Raw genomic sequence first — 18,491 nt, 5'->3', positions numbered from 1 at the left:
GTAGGATTCCATTTATATGAAATGTTTACAACAGGCTAATTTAGGGGCAGAACGTGGACCGGTAGTTACAGAGAGCTGGGGGAGGGGAGAGACTGCTAAGGGGTCTGGGGTTTCTTTCTGGGCAATGAAAATGTTCTAAGATTGACTATGGTGAGGGTTGTATGACTGTGAATATACTAAAAGCCAATGAATTATACACTTTAAATGAGTGAACTGTGTACGGCACGTGAATTATATGCCAACAAAGCAGTTAACATCAGAAGGGTCTATGGAGACAGAACCTGCAGTCTCTGACAAAAGTCCAACCCAGTCCCTTCCCTGCTATGTGGACATCAGACACAAGAGGACAGCACACCCAGGGCAATGACAGCAGTAGCTCCCGTCAGTGAGCAGAGACATTGTTTCAATGAATTCTTGTAGCACCCCAAGAAGGTTCTCAGGAGATGGAGGCTCCAGAACACCTTGTTCAAGGTCACTAGGTCTTTGTATCTGCAAAGCCCGGTTCTTTTGGTGGCCTCCATCATTACAGACAACCTCAGAGGGTGAGCAGGCAGCTGACCACAGTGACCAGCAACAGCAGCTGCCTCCTGTACCTTGCGATATGAAGGTCCCTCCTCCGCTTTAGCCACTCGCTGGTTCACGTAGAACACGCGGGGGATGTTCAGCTTGATGCAGTACAAGTCACTGCTGATGACAGCCCACAGCCTGAACAGGCCAGGTTGGCTGGTCTCACTGATCTGAAAGGGAAACAGACTGTACAGCAGTGTGTGTCTCACCTTGTCACAGAAAGTGCTCCAAACCCGTGGACAAGCCACCTCCCAGGAGGCCTCCAGTACCAGCCATGAGCACAGTCACAAAGGTAAAGGCCTGCCCTTTCTCTTCCATCCCAGACTGTGGCATCACAGACCAGGATCATGAGCTGGCTAGACAGCCTTCCCATTGGCCATGCTGCTGCCGTTGGGCGTCCTGCCCTCCCATGGATAGCTGTCTGCACCTGCACAATCTGCCACGGAAGGTCCAGAATGCTGCGAGCGGTTCTTCGCAAGAAGCCCCCGAGTCCTGTGCTGGGCCTGTCTCGGATGGCCCCGGGCCGCGGTGCACCCTCTGCCACCTCCAGACGCCGCCTCTTCTTGCGAGCCAGGCGCTGTCGGGACTGCAGCTGCCACTTCTTCTTGTGGAACCGAAGCCAGACCAGCCACTCTTCCTGGGACAGATGGTGCAGCAGATCAAGAAGAGATGGTAAACACAATCAAGGAGCATGCAGTAAAGCAGAAATATCCTTCCACAGCAACTAAACCATGTAGGTCCCAAGCACTCTGTAAGGACTGGGCATCTCTCGCCAACCATCTCAGGGGTCAAGACCCATCTTGGGGCCTTTGTGCTACTCAGCAGACCCTGAAGAGAGACAGCATGCCACTGCTCAGGCCCAACCGGCATCCTGCTCCCTCCTCCCACTGGCCACTCCAGATTGCCTGAGGCTTCTTACCTGGGTGGTTCCGAGGGCTGGAGGCTGCCCCAAGATCTCCTGCCAGGGCACCGTCAGCTCCAGGTCCTGCGATTCCTCCTGGCTCTCCCAGAGGACACGCTTCCTCTTAGTAGCGATGGGAACTGCTGAGGGGAGAGGCTTTGCAAGGCCAAAGTCTTCCATGTCAGGAGTGCCAAGGCTCTGGGTCCCTTCAGGAACCTGGGCCGTGCCTATCTGCAAAGACCCAAAGGAGACTTAAAACACCAGATCTCTCCCGGCAAATTCCACTTTCAGAGATCTATCACAAGTACATCATTTGAAATGGATAAAATACTTGCACACAAAGACGTTCACTTACAGACTAATCTATTTTTAACTTTTAGTAGTGAAGAGGTCAAACAGAAAATGTCACTCAAGTACAGCCATGTGCCGCAGAAAGATGTCTGTCAACAGACTGCACATAAGACGGTGGTCCCATAAGATTAACACTATAGACCCTAGGTGTGCAGTAGGCTATGCCATCTAGGTTTGTGTAAGTGTACTCTATGACACTCACACAACAATGAAATAGCCTAATAATGCATTTCTCAGAACATATCCCTGTTATTAAGCAATGCGTGACTGTACCACCATTATGAAGCAAATGTTTATTTTTCCATGTTTGCTCCAGAACTCTCTCCTTTTCATAATAAAATATTGCAAAGAATAGGTAAAACCCCCCTCTTCCTCCCTCCCAGCCCCCGAGTACAGTGTCTATGCCTCCCCATACATTCTCTACTTTTATCCATGTCCATAAACAACACACACCACTGCTTTAGGCTGCAGTTTTATGTAAATAGTTGCATAGTACACATCCTATTGCAACTTGTTTTTTCACTCAATGATCTATTTTTGAGACTGACTCCTACTGATACATCAAGACATGGTCCAGTCATTCTAACTGCAGGACATTCTATTATACAAATAAACCAGCTTGCCAATCCATGACATTCTAAATGAAGAACAGCTAGTTTCTACTCTTTCTGAACTACAAACTGGGATTTAGTGACCACTCTTCCACCTGCTGCCTGAAGAACTTGTGTTTGCTCTCCCACCAGAAATATGAACAGGTTCCTATTTCCCCACAAGTGTCAACACTTGATGTCACCATACTAACTCGTTTTTTGGTATGACATGGTATCCAAATATTTTGCATTTACCTGATAGTGAGGTTGACACTGTGGTAGGCAGCGTCTAAAATGGCCCCAATGACCCCACTTCCAGGTGTTCATGACCCTGTGTGACTCCCTCCTGAGTGTGGGCTGGACCCAGTGACTTGCCTCTAATGAACAGATTACAACAAAAGTAATGGGATGTCATTTCTGAGATCAGGTCATAAAATACTGTGACCTCTGCACTGCCGGCACTCTTTCTGGCTCTTATCCAGTGCTCACTCTGAAGAAGTCAGCTGCCATGCTGTGAGCTGTCCTATGGAGAGGTCCATGGAGCAAGGAACTGAGGATGGCATCCACAAATGGATCCTCCTGCCAGCCACCAGAGAGCTTGGAAGCAGATCCTTCCCCAGTTGCTGGGGGAAGCCTTCAGATGAGACCACAGTCCTGGCTGACACCTGACGGCGGCCTACAGGGGATCCTGAGCCAGTGGACCAGCTAAGCTGAGCCCAGATTCCCAATCTACAGACCACAGAAAGAGTGAGATAATAATACATGTGTGTTGTTTAAGTTGCTAAGTTCTGGGGTCATGTGCTACATAGCAATAGATAACTAATATACATGCTTATGGACCATTTCTAACTTTTGTACATTCCAAGTATCTTCTTCAAATTGTGACTTGTCTCTTCATTTTATGGGACTTCTGTGCTATAAAAAAGTTTCTGTGTTTTTTGTTTATTTTCTATTATAAAAATCATAAAAGTACAGTAATGAACTCCCATGTTCTTATTACCCAGATTCAATAATTATCAACATTCATTCTGCCATTCTTGTTTCAGACTATGGAAGACAAATTTTAATTAATTTATCAATCTTTCCCTTTATGATCTGTGTTTTTTATGTGCACCTTAAGATGCCCTTTCTATTCCAGCATCATCAGGACAGTCTCCTCTGTTTTTTTCTAAGGATTTTCATTTTATTTTTTCAATTTAGATCTTTATTCTAAATTTTTCAATTTAGATCTTTATTTGGAATTTGTTTTTATACTTAGTGTGAGATAGCAACTTACTTCTGAAGTATGAAAAACCGTTTCATATGAAATATGAAAAACGATTTCCCCTAGCGTCATTTATTGACTAAGAAGCCCTTTCTCTCCCTAATAATTTGTGATGCTACTTCTGCGATATACCAAGCTGCCATATATATTTGGATCTGCTTCTAGGCTCCCTATTAGTTCCATGCTCTACTGTCTTACCTTATTAAGATTTACAGTGAGTCTTGTCACATACTAAGATAAATTTCCCCTCTTTATTCTTTTTTTTTTTAAAGATTTTATTTTTCCTCTTTCTCCCAAAGTCCATAATTGTGTATTTTTTTAGTTTGGGTCCTTCTACTTGTGGCATGTAGGATGCCGCCTCAGCATGGCTTGATGAGCAGTGCCATGTCCGCACCCAGGATTCGAACTGGTGAAACCCTGGGCTGCCGAAGTGGAGCGCATGAACTCAACCGCTCGGCCACGGTGCCGGACCCCCCTCTTTATTCTTCAAAATTGTTTTGGTTATTATTAACCTTGCTCTTCATATGAATTTTAGGATTCACTTGGCAAGTTTTATCAAAAAATTTTTTGCACATATTTTAATTGAATTTTACAGATTAACTTGGGGCAAATTGTTGTATTCTAACATTGAGTGCTTCCATCCATGAAGATGGTGTATCTCCCTACTTATTTAGGTGAATTCTTATATGCTTCAATAAAGTTGTATAATTTTTTTCCATACAAGTCTTGCACACATTTTGTTACCATGGCTTTATTCACTGGTATGTTATTTGCTGCTATTATAAATTGTATCTTTCAAAAAATATTTTCTGGTTTTAGTATAAAAGAAAGCTATAGATTTTTATACATTAGCCTTGCATCTAAGTCTTGATAAAATGTCTTATTAGTTAAAACAATTTCTGGATTTCCTTACAGTTTCCGTTAACAATTATATTGTCTGCAAATGATGAGTTTTACATCTCTCTTTCAATCCTTAAAATTTATTTTTCTTGTTTAATTATTCTGGCTAGGACCTCCAAACAATTCTGAATAGAAGTGGTGGTAACAGATATCCATTTCTTGTTTCTTATTTTAATGCTTCTAATGTTTTGCCATTAAGTATGATGTTTGCTATTGGGTTTTGATATAGAGAAACATCTCATCTTTTCTGATTTTAACTGCTCAAAGTTTTATCATAAACAGACATTAAAGTTTATCAAATGTTCTTTCCGTATGTATATGAGATAATCCTATAAGTCTTCTCCTTTAATAAAGAATAAGTTAACAGATTTCTCCTAAGATTAAGTAAATTAGCACATTTCTAAAGTTACACACCTGCCATTCTTTGTATAAATCCTACTTGGACACAATGTTACTGTTTCTATACTCTGCAGAATTTAGTTTGTTGCTATTTTTGTATCTATTGTTCATAACTGACAATGGCCTGACTTCCCTTTCTTATCCTGCCCTATCAGTTTGTTACCAAGGTTACCAAATGAGCAAGGAGCCTTTTCCTCTTTTATTCTTCTCTGAAATAATTTGTTTATAATGTTTGGTAAAATTCCTCTGAAACATCATTTGGATCCAGTGTTTGTTTCTTTTTAACTATGATCCAATTTTTTAATGGATAAAGTTCTACTCAGGTTTTGTATTTCTTCTTAGGTCAATTTGAATAATTCTTCTAGGATACTGTCCATTCCATCTAAGTTTTCCAATTGTTTAGCAGAGAAAGGTAATTGTTTTCATTTTTCAGGCTTTACTATATCCCCAATTATGTCTGTTTTCATTAAAATAAAACCCAAAAGATATATATCTTGACAAAGATTTGTCTATTCCCTAAGTCTTTTCAAAGGTCAAGGTTTGTTTACTGTTGGTTTCATTCATTGCTTTCTTTCTACTTCCTGGGTTTATTGTGTTGTTCTCGAATTCTTCTGTTGGAAGTTTATTTAATTTTGTATTTGTTTTTCTTTTCTAATATACGCATTTAGATAGATAATGTGCATATAAGTACTCTTTAGCTGCACACTACAAATTTTGATAGTATTATTATTTTCATTCAGTAAGTATTTCTAATTTCCATTTTGACTTCTTTGACCCATGAGTTATTTATAAATGTGTTTTCTTTTTAAAATTCCAAAATAACATAGTCTATATATAAATTATTTGGAATCTGTTGCAACTTACTTTGTAGTATACGTATGGTCATTATTTTATGTGTTCCTGAAAAGAATGTGTATTCTCTAAATACTACTTGCAGGTTATCCTTCTTCACTAAATATAGTTACTAAATATAGTTGGTTAATTGTGACATTCCAAACTTACATATTTTCACTAGTTTTTGATCTGCTCAACCTATCAATTGAGAGATACGTTAAAATTTCCCACTGATTAGATGTCAATTTCTTCTAACTAGGTAAATTTTTACATTATTAATTGAAAGCTAAACTACTAGAATTATTATATATTTCTACTGAATTGTGACTTTATCATTTAATAACCATCCTTATCCCTACTAATATTTTTTGGCCTAAAGATTATTTTGTCTGGCATTAATTTAGCCATGTCAGCTTTGCTTTGTTTAACATTTACCTGGTATATATGTTTTTTCATCCTTTTAATCTTTCTGTGCCCTTATCTTTTAGGTATAGCTCTTATAAATAAGATCGAGTTAGATTTTAAAAATCCAATGTGAGAATCTTGTTTTTAGCAAGCACATTTGTATTCTGCTCTGGTCTAAGGCTCACTTTTCATTTTCAGCACCTGATAATTTTCTTTTTGCTCTTCTGATTTTAGCTATGCCTTTCATTATACTGTCTTTAGTATTTTTTTTACTGTTTCTAATAGATTTTATTTTATAGTTTAGAAAACTGAAGTCTCAAGGTACAGTGATTCACTCCAAGTATAATTAGTAAACCCTATATTTACATATAAGAAGATAGCTCTTCACCCTTAACTGATGATTCACAATGTGTTTCTATCACAAAAGAATGCCACTGGGAAGAATTAAAGGGTAAAAGTACCAAGGTATACATTTTTAGAAAGAAAAATTCTAGATGGTTGAATAAAAGCATCCAAAACCAGGACAGCAGCATGGGGACCCTGGTTCCCTGTGTGCGCCTACAGGAACCTGCCTAGCCCCGACCGTCACGGCCTCTGTTGTCCTGGCCTGGCCCCATTACCTGTCTCTTGCCTTCAAGGATGAAGAGCTCGCTGATTTTCTTCTGCTTGTAGACGTCATTCTTCTCCAACAGTTTTTTGTGCAGCCAGTCGGGGTGTTTGACACGCGGCACTGGGTTCTTCACCTACACGAAGGTGACACTGATCACTCGTCCGACTCTGCTAGTCTGGGGCTCTGAAGCCACCCTGGCCCTGTTTCCACTGGCTCTCAACCTCACCTGCTGTAGAGCCGCAGGAATCGTGATGATCTTCTGTATGGCACTCCCTAGCCGCTCGATGTAGTAGTCCCAATCCAGAATCTGAGCGTATAGGAAACGGACGACAGGGGCGCATAAGAGAACAATAGCAGCACTACGCTCCACTCAGTGCTGAGCACTGTACTGAATGCTTCATGTGTCTTATTTAATCCACTAAGAAATTCTATGATGAAAGGTGCCCATTTCACAGAGGAAACTGAGGCGGAGAGCTTAAATGACTTTCCCAGGACCAGAGCAAATAGGTGGCCGAGCCAGCACTAGAATCCTGAGCCAGAACCCTTGACCTTAGTCTAGCCAAGAGAACAAAGAGATTCCCTGCATCTGGCTTTTCCAATTTTTCCCTAAAGTGTAACTATTTTCTTACCCATCACATATCAGAAAGGAGGACGTCAAAACTGAAGACTTCAGACAAAAAAGTGACCTGAGTCAGGGACACCCTGCTCTGTCCAGCTCCTCTCCTAAACTTCTTAGAGCAGAAAAACATCAGCACTCACTGTCCGAATATCAAAGTCTTGAAGAGAAGAACTCTTAAGCCACTTCCGGAGAAAGTGCTTCCTTACTGTGGGCTCTGCTTGGAAAATGGCGAGTGGGATGGCCCTGGGTGAGAAGAGATACAAAATGCACAAATGTGAAAATCTTCCTAAATCTGATCATGATGCTCATCAAGTGTACACGTATTTTACATGGAAATAGGACTTACAGTCTAGCTTGTAACCTATGTTTTCACTTAATGTTGTTATTTTCTATAAACTATGCCTTATATCTAATGCTTACTGTATTTAATAACTAAATACTACTTCATTTTATTAAAATACCATAGTTTAACACATAATCCCCCCACCGTTGGCCATTTGGTCTGTTCTGTTTGGTCACTGTTAACAGAGCTGTTTAACAAATGTCCTTACGTAAGTTATTATATATGTGCGTGCGTATAAACACTCCTAAAATGTTGTTTGTTGGGTAAAATATAGGAAGAGTCCATCTGCTTTTCTGACTGAATATGTCATTCACAAAGCAGCAAGGCAACTGTCAATGCCCCTCTTCCTTTCATTGGAGGAAATATTTGTTATTATCAAATCTTATAAACATAAAGAAACCTGGAAAGGACACACCTGTGTGTGCACCCACCTGGATAGCCACACCTAGCCCTAGCAAACTTCGAGCCCTGCCACTTTTCCTTCACATGCGAAAAGATAAGGATGAGGATGAAGCTCCCTGTGCAGCTCTCCTGAGCCTCCTCGTACGGAAGTAAACACAATCCTTATTGTGGTGTTCATCAATCCCAGGCAAGCTTCTATACTACTCCTATTTGTAGGTACCCGTGAAAAAAGAAAACTATTTCCCACGTTCGTAAACTCTACATAGATGGAAGTATACTGTACGTATCATCCTGCAACTTGCTGTTTTTCATATCAGAGTTGTAACATGTAGCTGTGATTCAATCATTCCAAATCCTGTATTGCACTTCATTGCATAAAAAATACATTTACTCATTTTCTTCTGGTTGATGGACACTCACGGTGTTCCCAATTTTGCTATTAGACACAATGTAATCACACAGGGGCAGGTATGCAGGGCTTGTCCCCAGAAGTGCTCAATTTTAGGGTGAATCAGCCATCTCCTACTTCATGCACTGCTCTTTTCTCTCCAAAGTGACTCATCCACTCTCCTGTCTCCACTATGACCGCTGGTCTACACGGTCCTTAACAAGTGGTTTCATAAGACTATTTCTAACCGATGGGTGCTTTTACATTCTGCATTTCCCATTTAGTGATCTTTGCATGTACTGTCCATCATTTTTCTTCATTTGTGAACTGCCTATTCATATCTGTTGCCTACTTCTTGTTTGGGTTGTTTGTCTTTTTCTTATTTATACATAAAAGTTCTTTACTTTATCCTATATATAATCTATTTTAGCCTTATATCAAATTCCTTTTCCTTTTGTTATGACTGTGGGGATTTCTTTTTAAGGAGATATTTGCTGTGTTTTGTTCATTTTCTTTTCCCTCCAGGCCTTTCTGGCATTGGTGAGAACACTGATTATTGAAGTTTCTATCTTTACCAGTTATCTGCTGCAGTATTACAGACCACCTCAAAACTCAGTGGATTGAAACAATAATCATTTTTTGCTTGTAAGTCTGTAATTTGCCTGGGGTTTGAAGTTTGTAGTCTTGCCTGGGGGAACTTGTGTATCTGCAGTGGCCTCCCTTGCAGGTGTGGCAGTTGGTGCTGTCAGCTGGGCCTCTCTCTGTACATGACCTCTCAGGTTCCACAGTCTGGGCCTCCCTCTGCATACAACCTCTTGGCCACACCAGGCAGCAAGAGGGTGAGAGGAACATAAGGCCTCTTACAACCAGAGTTCAGCAGTCACATGTCACTCCTGCCATATGCCATTGGTCATAGCATGTCATAGGGCTGCCTAGACTCTGGGCAAGGGGAGAAGACACACCCTGTTGGGGGAGGAGCAGCCAGCTCCGTTATAAAGGGTCACGGAGGCACCGCTGTGGCGGTCTTTAAAACAGTTTCTCTTGACGGTGCTTAGCACTCTCCTGGGTCTGCCCACCTGTTCTCAAGGCTTGCCCATGGAGCCACGTCTAGTCCCTGAGCTCTTGGTAGGAAGCTCTGCCAAGGTCATGGGATGACAGGCAGGATGAGTTCTTTCTTTCATCTTATGCACTATCAACAGGAAAAACCAGGCCTTCAACACTCTGTATTTTCCTGTTTCATTCATGCAGTGCTTGCACAACTCAAACGGCCCAATGGCACTGGGTGACAGATCTGCCCTGTTGACCCTGAACCTTCCACAGCTGGGACTGGACACTGCTTGCTATCTGATAGAATCCTCTGCTGTTGCCCTTGACGTGTTCCAGAAGCTGGAGGACATTTCCTTCTGTCAGCAAAGAGGGTTAGGAGACACGGCCCTGGCAGTGCAATGGAGCCTTAGGTGCTGGAGCATTCTGTGAGGCAAGCCACTACAACCTCTCCAGCCAGGGCAGCATCAGTCTCCCTGAAGGTGTGAGTGACGCAGGGCCCTGTCCTAAACCTGAACTGGACCTTGTGACGGGGTCCATCATAGCTGACTCTCCAAGTCGCCCCCACACCTCTATGCCTGACTGAGAGGGTGCCCTTGGTCTGGCCTCCCAAGAAACTAAGCCCCAGCTTCTCAGGGGCTCCAGGTGGACGGGCTCACCACACCCTCTCAGGGGTCCTGCCAGGGACCCAGCAAGCCTTCCTGTCATCTGATTTGCAGGGAGTCGGAGGCCCAGTCCCTCCCTCTTCCAACACCTCACTGTCCCTGCTCTTCTTAAGGAGCTCACCTCTCTATCGAGGGACAGAGGTTCCACAAAAAACACAGGTTTTCAACGTGAGCATCCAAATCCTTAAAGAATCACTTCCTTAACCTTGGAAACCCCTACCTCTCTGTGACTGGAGACCCCTCAGGCTTCCGAGAGATGATGTAGCGGCAGCTCAGCCCTGCATCTTTCACCATCTGATCTCCCAGGAACTCAGCCAGGCGCTTGGCCGTGCTGATGGATGTAGACTTCTGCTCCCCATAATCTTCCAGCTTCCGAGACATGGAACGATTCTCAGAGATCAGCTCAAACAGCTCAGAATCAGGCATGTTGGCTGCCTGGAGAAAGAGGCAATGGGAAAAACATCATGCAGAGGTAGAGGAGGCTCACCCCAAGCTCAGCCTGGACTTTCCTCCCACGGAGTTGTGTGTTTCTCTAGCCTGATGAGCTGAAGGCAACAGTATAATGGGGTTGTCTCACCAGTGTACAGCAATACTTTAAAAAAACACACACAAAACTTTAACTTTTATTTTATTAAACTGTGCAGAAAATGTCAAGAAACATTTATTGAGCCATAAGCACTGAGACTGCAAAGAAAGGAGAAAGACAGGGCAAAAACTGGTGATTTTTCTCCTAAAAGGAAGAGAAAGACAGGGAAAAGCAGTCAGGAGGGAGGAAATAGAGAGACCCTGGCCAGGTGGAGAGCCGCTGGAGCAACTGAGGAGCCAGTGGCATTCTTGGTTGATGAAGAGTCTGAGGGGCCTGAGGACAGACAGCTACATCTGTTCCCATGCACACGCTCCTTTGCACACACATCCCTGACCTCCCACCCCTTCTCCTCTGCACACCCATCCCTGACCTCCCACCCCTGACCTTGTACACACCCATCCCTGACCTCCCACCCCTGACCTTGTACACAATCCCTGACCTCCCACTCCTGCCCTTGTGCACATGCATCCCTGACCTCCCATCCCTGCCCTTGTGCACATGCATCCATGACCTCCTGCCCCTACTCCTGTGCACACCCATCCCTGACCTCCCACCCCTGACCTTGTGCACACCCATCCCTGACCTCTCGCCCTTGCCCTTGTATACATCCATCCCTGACCACCCATCCCTGCCCCTGTGCATACCCATCCCTGACTTCCCACCCCTACCCTTGTACACACACATCCCTCTCGCCCCAGCTCCTGTGCACACACATCCCTGAACTCCCACCCCTGCCCTTGTGCACACCCATCCCTGACCTCCCACCCCCAACATCCCATAAGATTTGCTCAGGTCACGAGAGTTTCAGGTGATCTTCCCCCTTGGTGCTTACTCTCATGTATGGGTCAACTCTATAAAGAATGAAACGACATGCCACAAAACACAGGAAGCCAGAAAAATGTTTCAGAATATTCTAGTATTCCTTTTACCCAGAAAGCCTCCTCCTAGCAAACAACGCAGGAGAGGAGGGACTGGCATCTACACAAAGATGTTCAATGCGACATTATTTACAACAGTGGAAACCTGAAGCCCATCTGACGCCCAACAGTAGCAGAGTGGTCCATAAATTAAGCCACGCAAACTTGATGAAATACAAAGACTACAGAGCAACATGCGGTAATGGTAAATTCTATGAGAAGGTGTATCTAAAGATAAGGCAACACTGTCGCTGAAGTTGTAGAAATTATGTGTGTGTTCATAGAGCCTACAAAGATTTAAACAATCAAAGAAGCTGATATGATCATTGGTAAATTTCTCTCTTACAATTCCTTTTACCATCACACTATTTGCTTCCTTCACAGAATCCTGTAACTGGATGCAGAAGCTGAGGGGGGATTCTGAGAGACACTGGAAGTCTTGAGATTTTGTCAGAATTAGCCTGAGTTCATCTGTCACTTGGCCCTCCGGGAGCCCAGGGAACACCAGGTCTCTCTGCCCACAGATGCCTCAGAGCCAGGTGAGGAGGAAGGCGGCCTTACCTTGCTATACAGCACGTCCAACCAGTAATCGGCCACCTTGGCAACAGAGCCATACACTTCTTCTAGGGTGCTGCCCTTGAGGAAGGCCTCGAACACTGAGGACTGGAAGATTTTAATCAGCTGCAGCTCCCCGCGACGTTTGACCTCGAAGCCCTTTAGCTCGGCCAGGGAACCATCCTCATTGAACACAGCATATCTAGAAACACAGGCAAGCACAGGAGTGAAACACAGCCTGGGATGCTGGCTGCTCTTCATTGCCTCTCTGCCTTTCTCCTTTTCTTTCTGAGCCTCCCCTCTAGCATCCATCAGGCAGCAAACATCTCTCCACCCTGAGGTTTACGCTTCTCCAACATAAAACTGACTTAGGGGCTTGCAGCCTGTAGAACCAGAATCTAACAGGTGAAGAAACAGCTGGTGGCATCATTGTCGACAACAGCTTTCCAAATTGAACAAAAAGGCCAAAACCAGAACTGAGGTCTGTTCCCATCCTGGCTCCTGGTCCATTTCCTGGACGAGTTGCTAAGTCTCATCCTTCTTCCCTTCCCAACCACAAAGGCTGTGGGACTCCTACCTCTTCTTCAGTTTCTTGCCTTCTTCCTTGGAGGCTGGAAGAATCATGGCAAGGTACGGTCCATCGACCTCAAAAAAGATGCTATTCTCTGAGCGGGTGACATAGGTGAGCGAGGAAGGCTCAGCCAGTTCCTGGTACTGATCATTGGTGAAACCTTCCTACAAAACAAGAACACGAAGAGCAGGCAGCCTCACTCATAACTGTCCAGACCTGGAAACAACCGGCTACCCTCCAAAGAGTGGACGGATCAGCAAACCGGGGCTCTTCTCTATACTGGACACCACTTGGCAAGAGAAAAGGATCAAGTTCTGACACAAGTCCAATGTGGATGAACCAAAGTGCATTCTGCTCAGCCCAGGAGGTTACACACCATGTTTCCATGCATAGGACATTCTGGAAAAGGCAAAATTATCACCCAAAGATCAATGGGGCAGCCAGGGTTTGGGGTTGTGGAGATGGGCTGACAACAAAGGGGCAGCACTCAGGAATCTATGGGGTGATGGAGCTGTCCTGTGTTGCTCTGTGGTGGTGATCACATGACTCTACATGTGGGTCAAAACCCACAGAACTGCACTCTATCAAGAGAGAATTTTACTGTATGCAAATTAAAAAACATTCAGCCAGGATATCAAGCGACCCCAAAAGGGACTGCAGACTGGGACAAATGACTCAACTGCATTATTGACCTATGACAGAACCCCGCCAAAGGGCTGGAGAAGAAAGGCTGACTTAAGTGACTTTGGCAAACCGTGTTTTGACTAGAGAGCATAAGACTAAGGATAAAAACAGCTGTCTGCAAACACTGCACTGCAGCTGTAGATTTACTGCTCACAGTGGCACATTCGGAACTATTTTACACACACTAGGGTTGAACAAATAAGTACATATACTGAGAAAATTAGAGATAGGTTTCTCACTGCAGGAGAAAGAAGTTACTAATAAAGAAAGGAACAGTATATATCAATACAGACCCATGTCATACACTTAAAATATAGGTACAGATAGAGAAATAAACATAGATGTGGGGGGGGGGCAGTATACATACACATATTTCCTGTCTCATCCACTGTGAGCAGCTGGAAGCAGTGACACCCCAGCAGCAATGAGCACACCAGCACCTGATTTTGGTTTCTAACACCATTCTCCAATATAAAAGGAGTGTGGGCTCCTTGGAGAAAAGGTTGATTCCAGGGTTGGAATAGGGAAAATATAAGATGCAGCACCTTGTAGTACCAGGAAGTAAGAAACTGCTCCCAAAAAACCCAAACCCAAACCACAGAATGGGGGCATGTCTCAAGAACATGTGGGCAAATGTGAAGCACTCAGTGTCCAAAGGGGAACAAGCTGAGCAACAAAACACACTGCAACAGCACTGGGTTACAACCCAATATCACAGACATCCATGAACCCATTCTGATGTCACAAACAACTAAGCACATGGGTAAGTGAAGGAATAAGTGGGAGAGCAGCAGACAATCCTTCCTTACAGAAGGAGTCCAGTTAATAAATGTGCAAGGAATGAGAGAAATAGGGAATCCCCATAGAGGGAAACCACCCAGAAAACACCAGTGATGACTGCTGCAGTGAGAGCTGCTGATGGTGCTGAGGGCAGCGAGCCAGAGCTTAGGGAGAAACGGGACACTTGCATAGTCTCAGAATATCTCCTCCACAGTATTTACTAATTACTGTGGTGGCTTTAATAAATGGCCAGACTCTGACACTCCTCCTTCTGGGATGGGAAGCTTAATTCCTCTCCTGGGATGTGGACTCACTGACTCACCCCATAACACGACAGTGGGGAAGCCGGCAGGCAGCAAGTGCATCCAGTGACCAGAAGTGCAGATCCTGACACCAGGCACTGACAGAATGCCAACACACGGCACGTCACCTCTGCGGCCCTCCTCCAAAAAACCCAAATAACCTCAGTATAATAACAAGAAATAACAGACAAATCCAAATCGAGGGGCAGTCAACAAAACACCTGACCAGCACTCACTGAAGTGTCCTGGTCACGAGAGACAGGAAAGACCGAGGGGCTGGCAGACTGAAGGGGACTAATAAGACAGGACGACTACAGGCAGCGTGGGGTCCTAGAAAAACTCAGAAATCCAAATAAAGACTGTAGTTTAGTTAGTGTTGTGCCAACAGGAATTTCTTAGTTCTGGTAAGTGTAGCATGGTTGATAGAAGATGTTAACATTAGGGGAAGTGGGCTGAAGGGTATATAGGAATTCTCTGTTCTATCTTTGTAATTTTTCTGTAAGTCTAAAACCATTTCAAAATAAAAAGTTAAAAGCAAGACAGTCTGGGTGCTATGCTGAAGGAGAATGCAGACTCACTCAAGTAACTTTTAAGCACAGCATTTTCTGTACAGATCCTCAGGCTAAAGAAAAACAATCTGAATGGTGGAGGAAAGGTGGTCTGAAATTAGGAAGTGGAGTGTGCCAGTCAGAGAGCCAGCAGTCCCCTTTCCCAAAGCCCCATCAGAGTGGTGGCACTAGGAAACCAGGCCCAGATGGTAGTCCCTCGCTGGAGACCCAGGCTCACCTTGACCATGATGTTTAACATGGCCCCAGGGTAGGAGATGGTCACCTTGGGCTTTTTCACACTGGTTGTCTTGACGACAAAGTTTTCAGGAAAACTGTTGGGCAGGACGCACCATATTCCATCTGTGTCCAGCTCTAAGGGCCTCCTTCAGAGAAACAGAGAAATAAGGCCACACGGATGCTGGACCATGGCCCCCATAGTGAGAATTCAGTGTCAAGTCCTGACAGCAGACGAGGCTCTTCCTGGCCATGAACCCATGAAACGAAACGCCCACCCATTTCCAACTCCATCTGTGCTAACCTGCTGCTTCCTACTCCCAGCGCCCCTGGCCTTCCCTACTAGGCCACGTCGCCCCAGTGGCTGACCAAAGCGCTCACCCGATCTGCTCGATCAGCTCCCGTGCCTGGGTGATGATGTTGGCCCCCGTGAAGCAGACAATGCCGGCCATCTCCATGGAGTACCAGCGGGCCCTGTGAAGGACAGTTACAGCCTGGGGGTGAGCGTGGCTCTTTCCAGAGGGTCATGAGGTAGAGAGAGAGAAGGACGCCAAGAAGGGGACATCTGAAGCAGGGCAGGAGAACTAAGGTGGAATCTAGCACTGTGCTGAGGACACTTCTCTGTCCTTTCTTCAGGGTGCGAGGCTCAACTCAGGAAAGTTCTGGAAAGATGCAGCATGCTGCCACTGCAACAGCTTACGACCTCAGCCTTGGTAGGACTCAATATTAGCCCAGATGGTCACGTGTCCCCTGCGAGCCTTCTCCCACTCTGCCCAGCATCATCTCACACCTTCTCCATTCTCCCAAACCTCAGGCTCATCCTTCAACTTCTGGGGGAAAATATAACCCTGCAGACACCTTCAGCTTCCCACCAGGGCACTGGCTCACTGTTCTCAAGCTAGAGGTGTCAGGTGACCCGAGGCCAGCCCTCCTGCCCCTGGATCTCTGCTCAGGTTCTATCTCTGCTCTCTGCCCCTCCTTCCCTGTCATTAAAAAGCAACAACAAATACACAAAGGACCCTCCCTCAAACCCAATCTCTGGCATCATCACCATGTTTCTCCTCCAAAGCCGCTCATGCTGACCCTCCTCATGTCCCCCACCCACAGTGGCCAGGCCTCACCTTCACTGACCTGCTCTCCCCGAGGCCCCCATCCACCATTGCATCCAATGGACAAACTCAGGTCCCACTTTGCCTCATCTCCCTGCATCACCCAACACCAGAAACACTCTCCACCTTGGCTTTAAGACCTCCTACTCCTGGCTTTCTTGACTTCTCAGGCAGCTCTACATCCCTCATTAGTCACACGATGTTGCTTAGCAACTGCCTAGACCCTCTCCACATCCCCAAATGATGACACTCATTAAGTCATAAACAAGCCAGAAACTACCAAATCGCTGCCTTTGTGTTCAAACACGTCCAGCAATACGGATCCCCTCGGCACCCCAGACCCTCTGAGTTAGCGTGGCCCTACTCTTCAACCTCCCACTCCAGCCCTGCTTGCTCCTATATTCCCTGGAGAGAAGCCTGCAGTCCTGACTCTCCCTCTTGTCTATCCATTCACTCGACCCGCAGGCGTCCAGAGCCCCCAGGCAGCAGCGCACCCTTTGCGCATAACGTAGCCGTAGAAGGAGTTGAGGATGCACTTGTGCGCCAGCTGCAGGGAGTCGTACAGCACCTCCATGTTCCTGCAGCGCTTCACTTCGGCCGCGTCACCCACCTCCACGGCTGCTGAGAGCTTCTTTTTCCACACCTGAGAACCATACAAAGACTGATCACCTCCTAGATTCTCCCAGCTCACATTCTCCGGTCAACAGCCCAAGGTTTCAATCATTTGAAAATTTCAAATCCACAGAAAACTAGAAAACACAATACTGTGAAGACCGTACATGCTTTTCCCAGAGGAACCACTGTCGATGTTTTGCTACATGTCCTTTATTCCATTCTCTCTATTGGCACAACCCGTTGAAAGTTGTAGATATCGTGACCCAACCCCCCTAAATACTTCAGCACACAACTTCCAGGAACAAGGACATTCTCCTTTATAACCACAATACCATCACTACACCCAAGAAACTTAATGTGGATACAATACCGACTTGTCCCTTATAGGGTCTACACAATCCCCAACCCAGGCGCCAGGCCAGAACGACAGCCTTCTCGTGTGTAGGAGTCACCTTTAATCTAGAAGTGTCCCGTGTGAGGCAGATGTCCTGAAAAGAGTTCTGAACACAGAGGAACATGTCCATGTCACATTTTTGTTTCTCGTAAGACCAAGGACTAGGAGAAAATACTGTTACAGCAACAACCCACTTGGACACCTCAGACTTGGGGCAACTTTACTCTCCTGGGCCAGAACCCAGGACCTGACAGCTGGCTGGAGAAGCAAATGAAATCCATGTCTGAAGACCAGCAACACAGGCTTTGCTCCACCAGGTCCAGGGGCTCCCAATCCGAGTCCCGTTATTCAGTTTACTCTCTTACTCACTGCACTCGACAAGATGAGTTACAGGGTTTCTCAAACAAGAGAACTCAGAAACCGCTGACAGGCAGAGGGCAAAGCTAACATCATTAGAGATGACATCTTAGGATAACAGGTTACTCATTAGCCATCATACGGACCAACTGCTTATCAGATTCCATTTCAAGCACTGGAAGACGGACACAGCAAAGTTAACAAAGGACCGTGTGCTATTCTGAATGGTTGCAATGGAACCTTCTCTTCACTGTGGTGGTGGTTACACTGCTGTGTGTGTTTGTCAAAACCCACAGAACTGCCCACCTGAGAGGGTGAGATTCACCCCATGTCAATTTTACCTCAATAAAGTGGACACAACCACTAGGGAGGGTGATGGATACTGGTGCTTGGGGGCATCTGAACTCACTCCTGCCTGAGCTGCATTTCTTTCCCCATTTGCCGAGTTAGATGCTGTCACAGTGGTTGAACATTTACATTCTCCTCCCATCTCAGAACATCTCACCTTCACTCCCCAGCTGATGTATTCTCAGTACCTACAAGAGCGTCTGGCACAT

The 18,491-nt window shown here is 45.2% G+C and overlaps 1 protein-coding gene across 2 annotated transcripts in view; it reads right to left on the bottom strand.

Moving 5' to 3' along the window:
• The window catches only part of POLE (DNA polymerase epsilon, catalytic subunit), a 62,377-nt gene that overhangs the window by 18,692 nt on the left and 25,194 nt on the right, over positions 1-18,491 (bottom strand). For both annotated transcript variants that reach the window (XM_046640505.1, XM_046640506.1), the window contains exons 21-32: positions 17,063-17,211; positions 15,841-15,933; positions 15,464-15,608; positions 12,918-13,075; positions 12,347-12,542; positions 10,503-10,717; positions 7,581-7,683; positions 7,048-7,128; positions 6,832-6,954; positions 1,487-1,699; positions 995-1,204; positions 594-737 (exon numbers count right to left, since the gene is read on the bottom strand). In XM_046640505.1, coding sequence (XP_046496461.1) covers positions 594-737; positions 995-1,204; positions 1,487-1,699; positions 6,832-6,954; positions 7,048-7,128; positions 7,581-7,683; positions 10,503-10,717; positions 12,347-12,542; positions 12,918-13,075; positions 15,464-15,608; positions 15,841-15,933; positions 17,063-17,211 — 1,830 coding nt within the window. The remainder of the gene's footprint in view (positions 1-593; positions 738-994; positions 1,205-1,486; positions 1,700-6,831; positions 6,955-7,047; positions 7,129-7,580; positions 7,684-10,502; positions 10,718-12,346; positions 12,543-12,917; positions 13,076-15,463; positions 15,609-15,840; positions 15,934-17,062; positions 17,212-18,491) is intronic.

Source organism: Equus quagga, chromosome 15 (genome assembly GCF_021613505.1).
Source record: "Equus quagga isolate Etosha38 chromosome 15, UCLA_HA_Equagga_1.0, whole genome shotgun sequence".
NCBI classification, from domain to species: Eukaryota; Metazoa; Chordata; class Mammalia; order Perissodactyla; family Equidae; genus Equus; species Equus quagga.
Note: the sequence above shows the minus strand (reverse complement) of the source record. Positions and strands in the feature narration are given on the sequence as shown.